Consider the following 16,464-nt stretch of genomic DNA (forward strand, 5'->3'; position numbering starts at 1 on the left):
AACTGGATTCAGTCTTTAAATTTGAGGGGTTGTACTGATGTTTGACTTGTGTAAAAGAAACTATTGATACCAAAAGTTAAATTACTCCAGTGGGTTAAAAAACTTCCTCCAGATCACAGCTATAATAAAGTTGGTTTTGTGGATAGGGAAATATTTAAGGTATTTGGCTGATTTTTTTTTTTAATCAGGTAAGATCAAACAACCTAGTGAATGAAGAATGACTTGCTGGGGGAATAGAAGAAAGGGAAATGAAGGCAGAGAGAAGCTTGAAAAAGAATCCAGGGAAACATACGTGGTCCCCAAAAGAAGTTGCATAACTTGTGGAAGCTTTGAGACAATTATAGTGAGTCCTAGTGTGTGTGTTGGAGAAGGCAATGGCACCCCACTTCAGTACTCTTACCTGGAAAATCCCAAGGACAGAGGAACCTGGTAGGCTGCAGTCCATGGGGTCGCTAGGAGTCAGGCACGACTAGGCGACTTCACTTTCACTTTTCACTTTAATGCATTAGAGAAGGAAATGGCAACCCACTCCAGTGTTCTTGCCTGGAGACTCCCAGGGACGGAGGAGCCTAGTGGGCTGCCGTCTATGGGATCGCACAGAGTCAGACACGACTGAAGCGACTTAGCAGCAGCAGTGTGTGTGTTGGAGAAGGCAATGGCACCCCACTCTAGTGTTCTTGCCTGGAAAATCCCATGGACGGAGGAGCCTGGTAGGCTGCAGTCCATGGGGTCGCACAGAGTCGGACACGACTGAAGCGACTTAGCAGCAGCAGTGTGTGTGTTGGAGAAGGCAGTGGCACCCCACTCCAGTACTCTTGCCTGGAGAATCCCATGGACGGAGGAACCTGGTAGGCTGCAGTCCATGGGGTCGCACAGAGTTGGACACGACTGAGCGACTTGCAGCAGCAGCAGCAGTGTATGTGTGCTCAGGCATGTCAGACTTTTTTTGCCACGCCATGGACTGTAGCCGCTTGTGGCTCAGACAGTAAAGAGTCTGCCAGCAATTTGGGAGACCTGGATTCGATTCCTGAGTTGGGAAGATCCCCTGGAGAAGGAAATGGCAACCCACTCCAGTAATTTTGCCTGGAAAATCCCATGGATGGAGGAGCCTGGCAGGTACAGTCCATGGGGTCTCAAAGAGTCTGACACGAATGAGCGGCTTTACTTTCACGGACTGTAGTTCTCCAGGTTCCTTTGTCCATGGGATTTTCCAGGCAAGAATACTGGAATGGGTTGCCATTTCCTCCTCCAAGGCATCTTCTCCACCCAGGGATGGAACCCGGGTCTCTTGGGTCTCCTGGGATGATAAGCAATTGGGAAAGGTCTCACACGTGCCACTGATAGCAATTCCCTGAAAGGCCACTAGATGGCAATATTACTCCAGGAATCGCTTCCGGTCCCTTCCACCCTGGTGACTACAGCTTGCTTTGTTCCTGAACATCCTTCTCTAGCCAGTGTCACCAAAGATGCCATCGTGCATTTTCTGTCATGCCATGCCCCGAGTCCCCTAGTCAGCCACTTTCCCACCATCTGCCCTAATATAAAAGTAAGCTCTACTGACTTTACTGCTATGTGTTACATTCTTAAAGATAACATTATGGTCTCTGTGCTCAATTGTAAAGCAGCTGAATCAAATGTTTTAACAAGAAGTAAACAAGCCAATAAAGCCAACAAAAACCCAGGTGTGGTTGATTCTTTTCCTTTTTGTGGGTTAATACTCAGAGGGTCACCAGGCCTGGAGGTGACCAGAGACAAAAGTGCCCACTTGAGATAAAGATAACGCTTTAGCAATTATCCTCCAATTAAAAAAACTTTTTAAAAGGTAACTGTGTAAACTGGGGAAAGGGACTGCCAGCCCCTTTAAGGTGGGACCAGAGGAGGAAGCTGAGCTCCGCTCAAGAGAGAGCAGAGGAAGAAAACCCAAATACCATATTTAAAACATTTTTTTATTCTGCAAAAATTTCCACAGTGCAAAAATACAGCAGATCCAGATAACATCTTAAGGAGGGTCTGGAAGTATAAATCAGGACCAGAGGCTTGAGGAAGACGTAAATTTCAAATTTGTTTAACTCTTAAGGTGTAAGTTTCGGTCCCTCATGACGGAAAGTCCTCACAGGAGAAGGGGGCTGGGGCTGATCTTGGGGGGCAGTCAAGAATACTGAGCTGTGGAGACCTCGATTTCACCACCAGAAAGGAGGTGACTCCTGGCTTCATGTCGTGTCACACAGTTCTGTACCCGGGTGGCTTCTCGGGACATCTGAATACCCAAGTAATTCTCTGTACAGCCATTTTCCTAGGGAGAAGACCCACTGCTTATAGCAGATTATCAAAGACCTCAGTGGCCACCCCTCGTCCCCTCGTTCTGGCCAGAAAAAATGTCTAAGACCACAGCAGCATTACTGATACTGCTGACCACTCAATCTGTCTCCTCTCATAGTCACATTATTCTTATAAACAGGATTGCCTATGAATCCCTTAATTTAAAAACAATGCTCACAGGAAATAAAGAAAAATGGGTATACAGAATTTTCCTGCTAAATTCATTTACTATTTTATTTTGTTATATGATCTTCCTTCCAGTGACTGGACGCACTGCAGCTTAGATGAAATGTTTTCTGCATTTGAGATTTTATATCCACCTGACATAATTACAGACCTTTCAACAAACTGCCTCTAGGTACTTTTATACTGGAAACATGTAAGTGCATTAATTTCACAGCTCTAAGAAGAAACCAACAATTAACTAGCATGTTTAATTAGTATTAAATGTACTCATTTTAAGTATGCTTAATAAGAACGATACCCAAATTCCTTAATAAATGAGTTTGAGCAAATGTACCTTACAACCCCTTAAATGTGTTTCTCATGGAAGCTGTTGCAGAAATCATTTTGGAAATAAACAAACATATACCTATTCATTCACAGAAAATGACCCTTAGGGCTTTAATATCAAACATAGCCATCACAGTCAGTTCACAAAAAGAGCATAAAGTGCAAAAACTCCATTTCGAAAGGCCTTAAGTCACTCCCAATGTAACAGAGATTAAATATGCTACCACAGCCAGTGGGCCCACTGCCCTTATACAGCACACCCTATATAAAGTACAGAACAAGGTAGATACCTGAAAATATGTATCTATTTGCTCTGATTACATATTGTGGTTACAAAATTGTCTCAGAACTGGTTTAAAAAATAGGGAAAGCTACAATTCAAACAATGAGTTCTTTAAAGTCGGGGCCATTAAAAAATCTGTAGGAAAATGATGTCTACAAAATCCATTGAGAATCCCAACCTAGCCCAAGACTTCTCTTTGACCAGCTGGATCAGCAGCAACCAGGCAAAGAGCTGACTATTAGGGGTTCCAGGTTCATTTGGGAACAAGGAGCTATGAGAGAGGCTGTGTCCAGGCAAGCTTCAGCCCTCACCTGTCCCCCAGACAGATGGTTCCACATCAACCCCGAGGGATGAAGAGCCAGGGGAGGCTCACCCCTCAGTTCTGACGCCTCCAGAATGGCACCAGCTCGCGTAAGCATAATGAATGAGGGAGAAGTTTTTATTACATACCTGAGAAATCCAATAAATAGCATAGGTGATGTTATTTTTACAAATCCTGTGCTTGATGACCATCATGCTTAGTCTCCCAAAAGAACATCTCTGATCCACAAGGAACGTCTTCTAGGCATTCTTCGGGGGGACAGGCACAGCGCACCCCCCAAATGTAGCCTACCTCCAAACAGATGCAGGCATCTTATCCCCAGACACCTGCAATATAGTCACTGAAATGCTGGTTTTACATTAAAATAATAAAAGCAGGAACTATTTTCTAAAAATCAGACACTATAAAATACGAATTGTTAAATGATCACTTGGTTACATTAATTTTTTTTTAATATTCCAAATCCAGTACCTGCTGGGTGTCAATCTTAGGCAAATCCGCATCAGAAGAAATATCTAATAGCCATGCTGAGTAATAGTCATGACCTAAGTCCTGTCAAATCTCCACCTCCCTGAATTACCAGGGGGGATAAAAAGATTCCTGATTGCACATCAAGGAATGAAATAAGCTATTCACTCTTTACATCAAAACCTGTAGAACTATATATTTAACAGCTATTTTCTATGACTCGTCCATCTAAGTGCAGAAACATATCAAAAAGTAGAACTCATTTTTTCTTAGGGCCCATTGATGTTAGGCTCAAATAAAAAGGGAAGACTCAGAGTAAGTCTTGCAATCCAGTGACGAATACTCAAGAATATAGCTAACTCTCAGATATCCCAAAACCTGCTCTTCAGAAAAAATATGACTGGCATTTATATTCCATTCAAGGTACAAAATCAACTGTCAGCTCTAAAAGACATCTATTTACAACTGTATTAGGGAAAAAAAGATGAGAAGGAAATATACCAAAATATATTAACAGTGCTTGCCCTTGAGCCATAGAAACAGATTACTTTGTTTTCTTCTCTTTCAACTTTTCTGTGATATCCCCATTTTCCTTAAGAAGCATGTAGTGCTATAAGAGCATTATGAATATAAATGTAAATATAAATATGAATGAAGCCATAATCCAAAGTAAGATTGGTATATTCCTACTCTCTTGATTTACCCTGCCACACTGGTAAACATAGTGATTTCTTTTCAGACGTAGAGCAAAGACTTGTCTTCCTCAAATACACCATATTCCACACTTTTTCTCAGCCTCATCCCAGTAAAATCAACCTCTAGAAGGGGCTAGTGGTAAAGAACCCTCCTGCCAATGCAGGAGACATAAGAGACTCAGGTTTGATCCCTGGGTCAGGAAGATCCAATGGAGAAGGGAATGGCATCCCACTCCAGTATTCTCACCTGGAGAACCCCATGGACAGAGGAGCCTGGCGGGCTGCAGTCCATAGGGTGGCAAGGAGTCAGACATGACTGGGCTGAGCACTCATGCATGTGCTAGAAGGGCATTTTGTTTTTCATAACAAAAGCATTCTTTCTCAAACTTAGCCATTTGTCTTGCAGAAGAAGAGAAATGGCCCTGTAAGTTAGAGCACTTACTTCTTTCCTCCTAGCAGAGTCGCATTTCATTCCCATTTCCAAGGTCATTCAGAACCTTCCAGGTGGGCCAGGTGAAAGCCTCTGGGGCTGGACGTGGTGGTTCCCAAGGAACATGCCCTTCATTTCATCAGGAGAAATGGTCCCTCCCTGATGGCTGGGACAATGCTCCCATCACCGAGGAACTTTCAAGACAGAAACTAAACTTCACACACACAGAACATTACCTATACTCTGCTTCTCTTTACTCTTTCCCACTAAAAGAGCTGGGCTTATGAAAACAGAATCCATGCCTGGTGGGTCAGTCTGAAAAGAGGATGGTCTGACTGCTCCTTTAAAGAAAACTAGTCTTGAAACCCAAAGGGCTTAAAGAGCAGTTTTCCAATACTGTTCCACAAGCTACCTAGGTCTCATATTGATAAGTTAACATTTCCATGAGTATTTAACTCAAATACTGATTTTTAAACTATACTAAAGCAACATGGACAGTCACTCCATACCAAATCTTTCTACCTTGGAAACCACCAATTTGTTACTTTCCATTTCACTGCCTTTCATTATTCAGGAAATGCTGCGAGCTTAACCTCAAAATAAAATTAAGCTAATAGAATACAACTTATTTCACACATTAGGTCTCCATAAAGATGCCTTACAGCCAACAGGGTTCTTCTGCTAAAATCATTTGAAAACCACGGAAGTAGAATAAAGTCATTCATTTCTAAATTCAGTTGCTCCTTGGACTATTCACCCTTTGATCCTGTGCAAGTTCTAACGAGAGTCTAAGGGTGCCCAGACAAGCCAAAATTGCTACGGCCCCATTCTTAAATACAGAGGACACTGACATACTTCCCACCCACACAAGAAGGACACGTCTGTTCTGCCTGCTCCCATGATGGAATGTTGCAAAGCAAGAGATGCCTGAGTTAACACGAGTATCCCTGAGGTCATGAATCCCCACCTCGCACCTTGAAGACACATGTGGGGTCTTCCGTTCAGCCCAGTGAAGAGGAGATGAGTTGCAGCCAGTGTGACTGTAGGTGAGAAGAACTCAGAGGGCAAGAGGTTTGTCCTGCTGCACCCAAACCAGCCAGTGAATAATTACAGCCAGCACTTAAGAAAGGCAAGTGGTCAAATGATTGGAGAAGCTGCAGGAAGCACCTCATCCCGTGAGAATACCGAGAGTAATTCCCACAGTAGATATCAGAGAAAGAAGAGGCAAGATTCTTGACAGTAATTTCCAGAACAGGACAGCAGACAAGAGGCTTCCAATGAGAACAACTTCTCAGACTTCACATTTGCTCCAAATGTTGAACCAGGATCCCTACCGCGATTGTCACAGGCCTGTGGGAATGTCACAGAGGTCAAGTACTAAGAGGGCAGGAACACTCACACCGCAGCTATTCTTCTTTGTATTTGAGGATACTGGGCTGGGGTGGGGTTGGGGAGCCAAACCATGTCAGCGTTTAAAGATTGTGCTCATCTTCCAGAATGGCTTAAAGTGGAATGTCGGGTTTTGGCACAGGGTGTTTTGCACATTAGCTTCACCCCGATCTGTAGTCAAGTCTCCATCTCCCAGCAGAGGTAGCAGGAAAAGGGCTCACACGTGTATGTAAACCTCGGGTTACAGAGCACTGCAGGGGGAAACCAGCCTCCCAGGGCACAAGCCCTGTGTGTGCTCTGTCTGCTTCTGATTTAGGACAGTGGCCCCAGATGAAAAGCTCTGGCCTCTTCCATTGGACAGAGGGTCTCGTCTGATGCAGGAAGTGTCTGTCACGGGAGGGTCGGCTCCTGGAACACAAGGGGATGGCGGGGCCCGGAAGCAAGGCGTGTGCAGCAAGGGGTCCCCCACTGGACGGCTCTGCCATCACCACAAAGGACACAGCCCAATGAGCCTTGCAGCTGGAGGTGACACAGAATACACACCCAGAGCCCCTTGGCCATCTGCTTCCCATCTCTGGGCAAGCATTTCTCCCCCCAGGCACTGTGGAGTCCTGGCGGTCCACAGATACACTAGTTAGATCCCAAGGGAATAGAATTTTAAAAAGACAGACCCCACTGCCAACTCTGCGAAACCCCCACCCTGGCTGTCTTTGCGGGCAGGTGAAGGTTAGGGGGCAGAGAGGCCAGTCACCGCCTTGCCATCACGTGATCTTCACCGAGGATTTCTTGTTGGCGCACAGAAGGGACACGTAGGGGACGCCGATGAAGGCCCACCGCTCGCTGGGCCAGAACTTGATGACGGGGCCTTGCTCAGGGATCTCGGACGCAGCATCGAAGTAGGCGAAGCACACGCAGCCCAGGTAGGCGGCAAGGCAAATGAGGATGTGCCTGGCGAGGGAGACAGACGCGTGAGGGCCCGCGGCAAGGAGACCGGCCGGACTTCCACCCTCCTCCCTCCAGGCTCAAGCAGCAAGGCAAATGAGGATGTGCCTGGCGAAGGAGACAGACGCGTGAGGGCCTGAGGCAGAGAGACCGCTGGACTTCCACCCGCCCTCCCTCCAGGCCTAACCCACCTTTCCCAGATGCCAAGACTGGCAGGGCCTCCTCTAGTCAAGAAGGGGCGAGGGAGCCCCACATCCCCATGCGAGTGATAAATTCTGAGCCAACAAAGCCTCTCTTGAAATGTTCTAAAATATTCCAGCCTGATAACAGGAAAAACTTGCCAATGCCTTTGGGGCTCCAGAGAAATCAAGGGTTTAAGACAGAAGCACTAATATGACATCGCTTATATGCAAAATCTAGAAAAAAAGAAAAGGATATAGGGACTTCCCGGGCGCACCAGTGGTTAAGGCTCTGCGCTTCCACTGCAGGGGACGAGGGTTCGATCCCTGGTTGGGGAACTAAGATCCCACATGCCACAGTGCATGGCCAAAAGAAAAAAAAGAGAAAAGAGAAAAAGGATACAAATGAACTTCTTCACAAAAGAGAAACTGATTCACAAGCTCAGAGAATGAATTTACGGTTGGGGGGGAAGGGTGGGGAAGAAGAATAGATTGGGAGTTTAAGATTGACATGTAAATAAATAAACAAATTTAATTAAAATAAAAAAGAAAACAGAGGCACTAAGAGGATGGAAATAACTGAGCACATGGGACTGATTCCCCGCTTCTCGCTTGAATAACGGGCTATACATATCTAACACCCTGCGTTAGAAATAATTTTACACTGATTCATCAGCTTTTGCACTTTAGTAAGGAAACTATTATCTTCACGGTGCTGGTAGCAAGTTTTCATATTGATCTTTATCGTGGGAACCATTGTAAAGGCATGTAACTTTTGCACCTTATACTGAAACTTAAAACTCCAGATAAATTAAAGATTTAAAATACATTTTAAAAACATATTTAAAGAATATTTTTATAAATATTCTTTTATAATATTCTTTTAAAAGAATATTTTTATAAACCTTGGAAGAGGTCTTTCTTAAAATGACACAAAGTTCTGAAACCCTAAAGGGAATCACTGTGACAGCCACATGTAATGGACATCTCTACATTTAAAAACACATGGAACAGGGACTTCCCTGGTGGTCCGGTAGTTAAGAATCCACCATCCAGTGCAGGGGACGCAGGTTCAATCCCTGGTCGGGGAACCAAGATCTCACATGCCACGGGGCAGCTAAGCCCGAGCACGGCAACAACTGAGCCCACGCTCTAGAACCCACGAGCAGCAACTAGAGGCAAGCCCAGGCGTACAAGGAAGAGTCCGCGCACTGCCACTAAGACCCAGCACAGCCAAACATATAAACACACACACCTGCAATGAGGATGGTTGTGAGAGTGCCACCAGTTTGCTTAGTTGAGAACAGTGTCATTTAAGGGATGTCACAGCCACACTGTAATGCATATAGAAGGGAGAAGGGGAAAAAAAAAACTAAAGGAAAAGACTGACAGAGGTGAGAGCATGAAAGTTTAAAACAGTATGGCGCAAGATATCATTAACATGCTAAAAGATAAATGGGAAAGTGGGGGGTGGGGGAATAGGTGTACCATATGACAAAGAATTAAAATCCCTACCTGATGAAGAGCCCTAAAAACCAATCATTGCATAGGGTGTCTGGGATTTGCTTTATAACAATCTGGGTGGGGTGGGTAGTGGGTGAGGCTGGCCAGGATGAGATAATACTGAAGCTAACTCCTCCCTGGGGGCTCCCTGTATTATTCTCTATACTTTTGAAAATGTTACAAATGTGCATAATAAATGGCACAGAGGTATTTAACAGTAATGACTCTCTACTATGTGTCGGGAAGTAGGGGCTGGATATAAATTTTTAAATACGAACACTCCACAGAGATGGTAAAGAAACTTAAAAGGCACATTTCAAAACAGGAAAGATATAGTAAATTGATATTTGAAAGATAAAATATTTTCAATCAGGTTAACAAATACTTTTTAAAGTTACTAACATCCAGTATATGTGAAAGTATATCTTACAGATACACTTTTATTATCTTACAGATTTTAGTAAAATTGTGTCAGTTGGTATCTCTGGGTTTGGCAACATATTATAACCTAAGGGAACATTCAGGCATATGAACAAATACAGATATTCATTACCAATTGTTTATAAAAGTGAAAAGTTAGAAATAACCTTAATATCCATTAACAGAGAAGTTGGTTAAATGAATTACATAGCATTACCCATAGTGTGAGGTATCAACTGGACACACAAACTAATGAAAATAATATAAATACATTGGTGAGGAAAGCTGTCGATGATTTGAACAGCAAAAGAAGAACCAGTTTGCATCATGTATGCTGCTGCTGCTAAGTCGCTTCAGTCGTGTCCAACTCTGTGCGACCCCATAGACGGCAGCCCACCAGGCTCCCCCGTCCCTGGGATTCTCCAGGCAAGAACACTGGAGTGGGTTGCCATTTCCTTCTCCAATGCATGAAAGTGAAAAGTGAAAGTGAAGTCGCTCAGTCGTGTCCGACTCTTAGCGACCCCATGGACTGCAGCTTACCAGGCTCCGCTGCCCATTTTCCAGGCATCATGTGTAGTTTTTAAAAACAAAAAACTTTTTGTTTTTAAAAGTAGAATTAGAGAACTAAACACCTGGAAGGACATACTTTAGGTTGTTAGCAATTGTTCTCTCTCTTTGGACAGAATTAGAATTGTAAAAGCCTTTCTTGCTATACTTCCCTGTTGTTTAAATTTGTTGTAGTAAATAAATATATCACTATAACTGGAACCAAAAAAAAAAAAAAGGTTCAACTTTGGTTTGTTTTTTGGCCACACTACACAGCATTTGAGTTCTTAGTTCCCCAAACAGGGATTGAAGCTGCGCCCCCCGCAATGGAAGCTGGAAATCTTAACCACTGGACCATCAGGGAAATCCCAGAAAATTGTTCAACTTTAGGGGGAAAAAAACTCAAAGTACACCAAATTTAGAAACAAATTGAACCAAAGTTACTACACTCTACTTTTTGAATTTTACTTAAATCACTCTGTGATAAAGGAACTTGGATCAATTAAAAGCACACCAGGGGCTTCCCTGGTGGTCCACAGCTTAAGACCAAGCTTTCACTGCAGGGGACACAGGTTCAATCCCTAGACAGGGAACTAAGATCTCACATGCTGCATGTGGAGCAGCCAAAAGACAAAATAAAAATTTTTTAAAGAAAGTACTATATTTTGAATGAGATCCTCTTTACACAGGTGGATACATTTATCAAAACTTAGCAGACTACATAAAATCTGTGCATTTAATAATCTGTAAATTATAACTCAGATGTATGAAGTGTATATAAATTCACCAATGTGAGTTGAGGTTGAACCGAAGAAATATCAGGCAATGGATCCTAAGACTGGAATCCCCAGCATGAGCTGCTTTGCTTTGCCTTCAGTGAACAAATCTGGAAGTCCCCAAGTCTTAATCTGAGAGCAGCTTAGGTCTCATGGTAGATATTACACAAGTTCAAACATCCCAGGGAATTCAAGAGAATTCTTTCAAATCGAATAATCTTAGGCATCCCCTGATAGAGGTCAGCCTTCTTCCAAATCTGGATCTAACAAGTCTTAACAACTCCTTACCACTAGAATTCCTCCCTGGGTGCTCTCAACTTACAAGGAGCACTCTAAAAAATTCTCTTGTCCCTTGATATCTTCACGATCAGAATTCCTGGAGGACAGAGAGGGAAAGGTGATACTAGGTTTGGAATTGAAGCAGTTCCCAGGAAGAAAACTACTCCTCCTCTGCTTTCTGAGGACAGGATTCTGCATGCTGTTTCGTAACCTTTTTCTTAACCTAACAGTGCATCCTGAGCCTTCAAAGCTATAGATGCTTGATCATGTTCCCCATGATTAAGCTCCTGAGCTGGTTTTATGTAACCAGCTGGGCGATCCATAACAATTCACTTTTATTTCTCTGGACTTGTGTCTCCACCTGTCAAATGAATGGGTGAGACTGTCCCCAGGTGATCTGTGAAGCCCAAGCTGGTCACTCAGGCTCAGGTGTGTTTGGTTCCGATTTGGGACTGTCCTGTCCCCAACGTCACATCTGTCCCCAGCCTTCCCCACATTCCCCTACCCTGCAGGTCTAGCTAGAGCTCAGGTTACAGCTTCGATTTCCAAGCTCCTTTCTGCATTGATAATGGAGCTAGAGGTAAGAGACAGCACAGACATGAAGCATAGACATTTAGGTCTGTCTGTTCCGGCTAAGCCTGCTCCCTGAGACGTCCGATAGTCTGTGTGAAGAGAGGGGGCCCCAGGCTCTGCTCCATCTCCTGTGCACACTCGTGCGCCCTGCAGGAGAGCAGAGTGATGACAGACAGCATAGACCCTGCCTCGCCACCCCCTGCCCCCAACGACGCGGCTCACCACACACAGTGCAGGTAGGGGAAGTGGACGGACGACAGCAGCTCACAGAAGGCCCGGTCGGTGATCCAGCAGAAGAGGGCGAGGGTCCACCAGAGGCCGGAGAAGAGGCCCAGCTTAAAAACACGCACGTTGTCACACCTGCCAGAGACGCAGAGAACAGCTCGTGTCCGTCCTGGTCTCCTTTGAACTCACTGGTCACTTCTCTGCCTCCTCACACCTCCCCAGCCCCTAACCCTAATCCTCCCTGGCCCCTTGGCACCAGGGTTCCCACCCAATGCCCCATCACACAGGCTCAAGGATATAAACACTATATATACCCCGATGGCTCACAAAGCCACACTCCTCACCCAGGCCTCTTCTTAACTCCAGACTTGCAAACCACACATCACATTATGACACGTCCACCCGATGGTCTGTGTTGATCTAAATTTCACATGTCTACAAAGAACTCCTGATCCTTTCTTCTGTTCAATACCCATTCTCCTCCCGGCCCCCTTGGGGAAGGACCTCAGGCCAAGAATTCTGGAGTCATTGTTCTCTTTCTCACATACCCTACATCTAACTCATCTGCTCAGTGATATATATTTCAAATCCAATCTCTTTCCATCACCACTGCCTGGGTCCAAGCCCCCTGAGTTATGGCAACCACCTCCATCTGCCCTGTTCCTACAGTCACCTCTCAACGCCCTGCCCAAAAGCCTCCCACATCTTCCCTTTTCCCAGAGGGAAGCCAAAGTGCTCACAGTGGCAGGAGGCCCAGTGTGCTGCTGGCTTCCCTCTGTGCTCCACCCGCTCCTCCCTACCTGCCCCACGTTGCCTCTGCTCATCAAACCCCGCAGCAATCTCTGCCATTCCTCCAAAACCCCAGGCTCGCTGCTCAAGCCTTAGCACTGGCTGTTCGGTCTCCTGGAATGCTATTCCCAGATAGCCACGGGGCTCGCCACCTCCCAGTTTGTGTTCAAATGTCCCTCAGTGAGCCCTTTGCTGAGCACTGTTCCTAACAATCACACCGCTTATCTCCACCTCCTAAGTGACCCCCAAGCCCCCATCACCTTCTTCCCTCTATTTCTCTCTGTAGCAATGACAGCCTCGCCGATAACCTCTGTGCTTCATTTATGTATCTCCAGCCTGTCTCCCCCACCTGGGACGGTGTCAGGCTCAGGGAGGCTCTTGGTACTCCTGAAAGAAAGAATGAGCTCTTCCACACCCTGGGGCAAAGGGTTTCTGAACAAACCCCAATAGCTCCTTATTACCAAATTGCTCACAAAGAGGGTGACTTCGGCAGTTGGTGGCTGAGGGTCCTTCCACCCATCCTTTGGTGTCTCTGTCCCTCAAAGGCCTGCACCCCAGTCAGTCCAGCTCGCTCACTCGCAGGAGTCTGTGTCTAACATAAATATGACCCCTTCATATTTATGCAAATGTTATCTGTTCATGTTTGCTGAACAAGTTAATGGTGTCTAAAGTCTGACTTCCTGGTACGTTTCCCAGCCATCTGATGGAAACATGGGCAAAAGCATCAGTGAATATGGGATGGACAGCAGGCTCAGAAAGACCTGCTCAGAAAACAACCTGAAAAGCCCTGTCAGTAGGAGGGTTATATGTAGCCCTTGAAAAGATTTATGAAAAAATTTATAGAGCCCCACCACATTAGTGACTGCTTTTCAGTTTAGTGACTAAAACAGAGATGAACAATTTCCATTTTCCCTTCCTCTTCAGCATATGTACAGGAATTAAAGGCATGGAGTAGATGAGAAGTCTTAGGGAAGTGTAGGGAGAGAAAAACAGAGGTTAGGGTGTACCTTATGGGTTCCCTGCATGGACAGGTACATAGAAAAGAAGGCGCTCTCAGGAGGGGCTGAAGAGGAGCTGCTGCAGAACTGGTTAAAAAAAAAAAGAATGTGGTGTCATAGGAATCACAGGAAAGAATGTTCCAGGGTTGAGGGGGTGAATTGTACAGAGAGCTGGGAGAACAAGTGAGATTCAGGAGGACTAAAAAGTGATCAGTGGATGTACAACCGAGAGGGGGTTGGGTATCAAAGTGGGCACAGAAGCCAGGTTAGAGTAGCTTGAAGAATAAATGAGAGGAAAGAGATGGAGACACCTTTTAAATAAGCGTGGCTGTGACAGATGAGAGATTAAGGGTGATGGCTGGAGACAGAGGTAATAGAGGCTAGGCTGGGTGTTAGAGACAATGGGAGAGATTCAACAGGCTAATGGGAAGGATCTTTCAGAGAGAGAGGGATGACACAGTAGACAATTTACAGGAGTAAAATAAGAAATGGAGAATGGAGGGGATAATCAGTAAGTAGAAAGACAGATCCTAGAGATAGAAGGAGGAATACTTCCACAATGCTGCAAGTTTTTAAGGTAATGATGAAGACTAATTAGCTGTAATGATAACTGGCTTTTCAGGGGTAAAAAATTTCAAATATAGAATAGAAATTATTTCCTTTGTAATTACTTAAAAGGATTAGAGTATTAAAGGAAAATGTTTCCCTGCTTAAAGATCACAATTGTGAAGGAGAATTTATTTATTCTATAAAATCTGCCCCTTGATTTGCTCTTGTTTAGCTAATATGAATTTAAAAGTTTCCCTTTCTTTAGCCAGTTTTGAACAAAATTATAGATTAAAACATGAAACTCTGGAGTTATAATGAAAACTAGATTGCAGTGGATTCTCAAGAAACATAGCTAAGTGGAGAACATTCTACTGACTTCAGGCCTAACATCAGCCAGCGTCACTGGACTATCACAAATCCATTCAGATATCTCTATCGGCAATTTAATGGTTTTCCAAAGAGCTTTAAGCTCTGTTAGTAGGAGAAGGCAATGGCAACCCACTCCAGTACTCTTGCCTGGAAAATCCCATGGATTGGAGGAGCCTGGTAGGCTGCAGTCCATGGGGTCGCTAAGAGTCGGGCACGACTGAGCGACTTCACTTTCACTTTTCACTTTCATGCATTGGAGAAGGAAATGGCAACCCACTCCAGTGTTCTTGCCTGGAGAATCCCAGGGACGGGGGAGCCTGGTGGGCTGCCGTCTATGGGGTCGCACAGAGTTGGACACGACTGAAGCCACTTAGCAGCAGCAGCAGCAGTATTCTGAAATGGGTCTCTTCCTTCCCAGGTCCATGAAGGGTACTCAAAGCCAGTAAGACAAGACAGGACAGTCCTTCCACTGCCGGCCAGCAAGTTTATATCGCCCTTCACCAACCACCTCTGACCTTGCCTGGTATTGCTGATAATCAAAACAACCCCCAGAGGCAAAGCAATGGTAGAAAACATATATGTCTCCACTCAAAACAAAGAGTGAGAGAAAGCTGATTATACCCTACACAGAGAAACTCTCACAAAGGGGGATAAATACAAGATTTCAATTAAGACCATCTGCGTCCATGACAATAAACCATGAATTAGAGTGGATTTCTAAAAGTGGTACAGAGAAAAAGCATTTTCAAAGAGTATTACAATATGGGTAGTGATTTAGATGTGTTTTAGTTGGGGCTGAATAAGACAGTCATAAACACACACAAGAGCTAAACTACTTTTCAGAAGAACCCAAACGAACTTTTTGGCCAATCCAATAATGTGTCTGGGTATCAACCTGAACTCTGCACATACAACTTGACACAAGAAAATGTTTATGCGAACAGTAAAAGGCTTTACTTGATAGGTTGTAAGAAAGAAACTAAGCCTCAGGGAAAGTAGCAATGCTGCTTTGTATACATTCATTCATTTCTTTTTCCTTCTGTGTATAAACACAATAGTCTCTTTAGGACTTTGCTTTTCTTCTTACTCTTGTCATATGAACACATCCAGTCTCCTTTTTGGGCTTCCCTGGTCGCTCAGTGGTAACGAATCCACCTGCCAAAGCAGGAAACATGGGTTCGATCACTGAATTAGGAAGATGCCCCTGGAGAAGGAAATGGCAACGCACTCCAGTATTCTTGTCGGGGAAATTCCATGGACAGAGAAGCAGGGCGGGCTATGGTCCTTGGGGCTGACTTAGTGACTAAACAACAACAACATCCTCCTTTCTGCAGAGTTGACTCCAGGCAGCTTGGTCTAGGCACTCACCAGGTCCTGAGATGTTCCTCGTAAGCTAGTTTTTGGATCATTAGAATATATTGCTTATACTCCTCCCTCCTTTCTAAAAACGAGATTAATATTTTGAACCAAACCATCCAACTTGATCCTAATCCACAAGTCAGGGGTGAGGAGTAACTCCTCTTCAAAGGCAGTAAAAGAACCAAGAGCTGGTTTGTTCCTATCCCAAGGACAGCCTGAGGGCCAGGGAGGAAGACTGCTACCCACCTCCTGAGCTCAGCAATGAGTAGCGCCATGCAGGGAACCCCCAGGGTCATCAGAGAGATGTTGTTGATGGCGGGCTTGACAAACGCCAGGCACGTTGTAACTGCAGACAGGACACAGACCACCACCTTGAACCTGCCCCTATAAGGGTGTAAGCAAACCAAATCCATTAGCAAAGGGGGTCGTGTTTGTTTGCTGGATGTTAGCAGAGTACAGGCACTGATGCTGGGAGGGCAAGCCCAAAAGACATTCCACACAAAGTACCAGGAGCCTGCAAACCATTCTCCCACACTGG

General features: G+C 44.8%; 1 protein-coding gene across 5 annotated transcripts in view; it reads right to left on the reverse strand.

Moving 5' to 3' along the window:
• Positions 1-1,700: 1,700 nt before the first annotated feature.
• The window catches only part of ACER2 (alkaline ceramidase 2), a 38,568-nt gene continuing 23,804 nt past the window's right edge, over positions 1,701-16,464 (reverse strand). For 2 of the 5 annotated variants that reach the window (XM_044939802.1, XM_006070888.3), the window contains exons 4-6: positions 16,173-16,310; positions 11,860-11,997; positions 1,701-7,367 (exon numbers count right to left, since the gene is read on the reverse strand). In XM_044939802.1, the coding sequence (XP_044795737.1) occupies positions 7,181-7,367; positions 11,860-11,997; positions 16,173-16,310 (463 nt within the window). In that variant the 3' untranslated portion in view covers positions 1,701-7,180. The other 3 variants (XR_328667.3, XM_006070890.3, XM_006070889.3) reach the window with 3 other exon arrangements.

Source organism: Bubalus bubalis, chromosome 3 (genome assembly GCF_019923935.1).
Source record: "Bubalus bubalis isolate 160015118507 breed Murrah chromosome 3, NDDB_SH_1, whole genome shotgun sequence".
Taxonomy (NCBI): domain Eukaryota; kingdom Metazoa; phylum Chordata; class Mammalia; order Artiodactyla; family Bovidae; genus Bubalus; species Bubalus bubalis.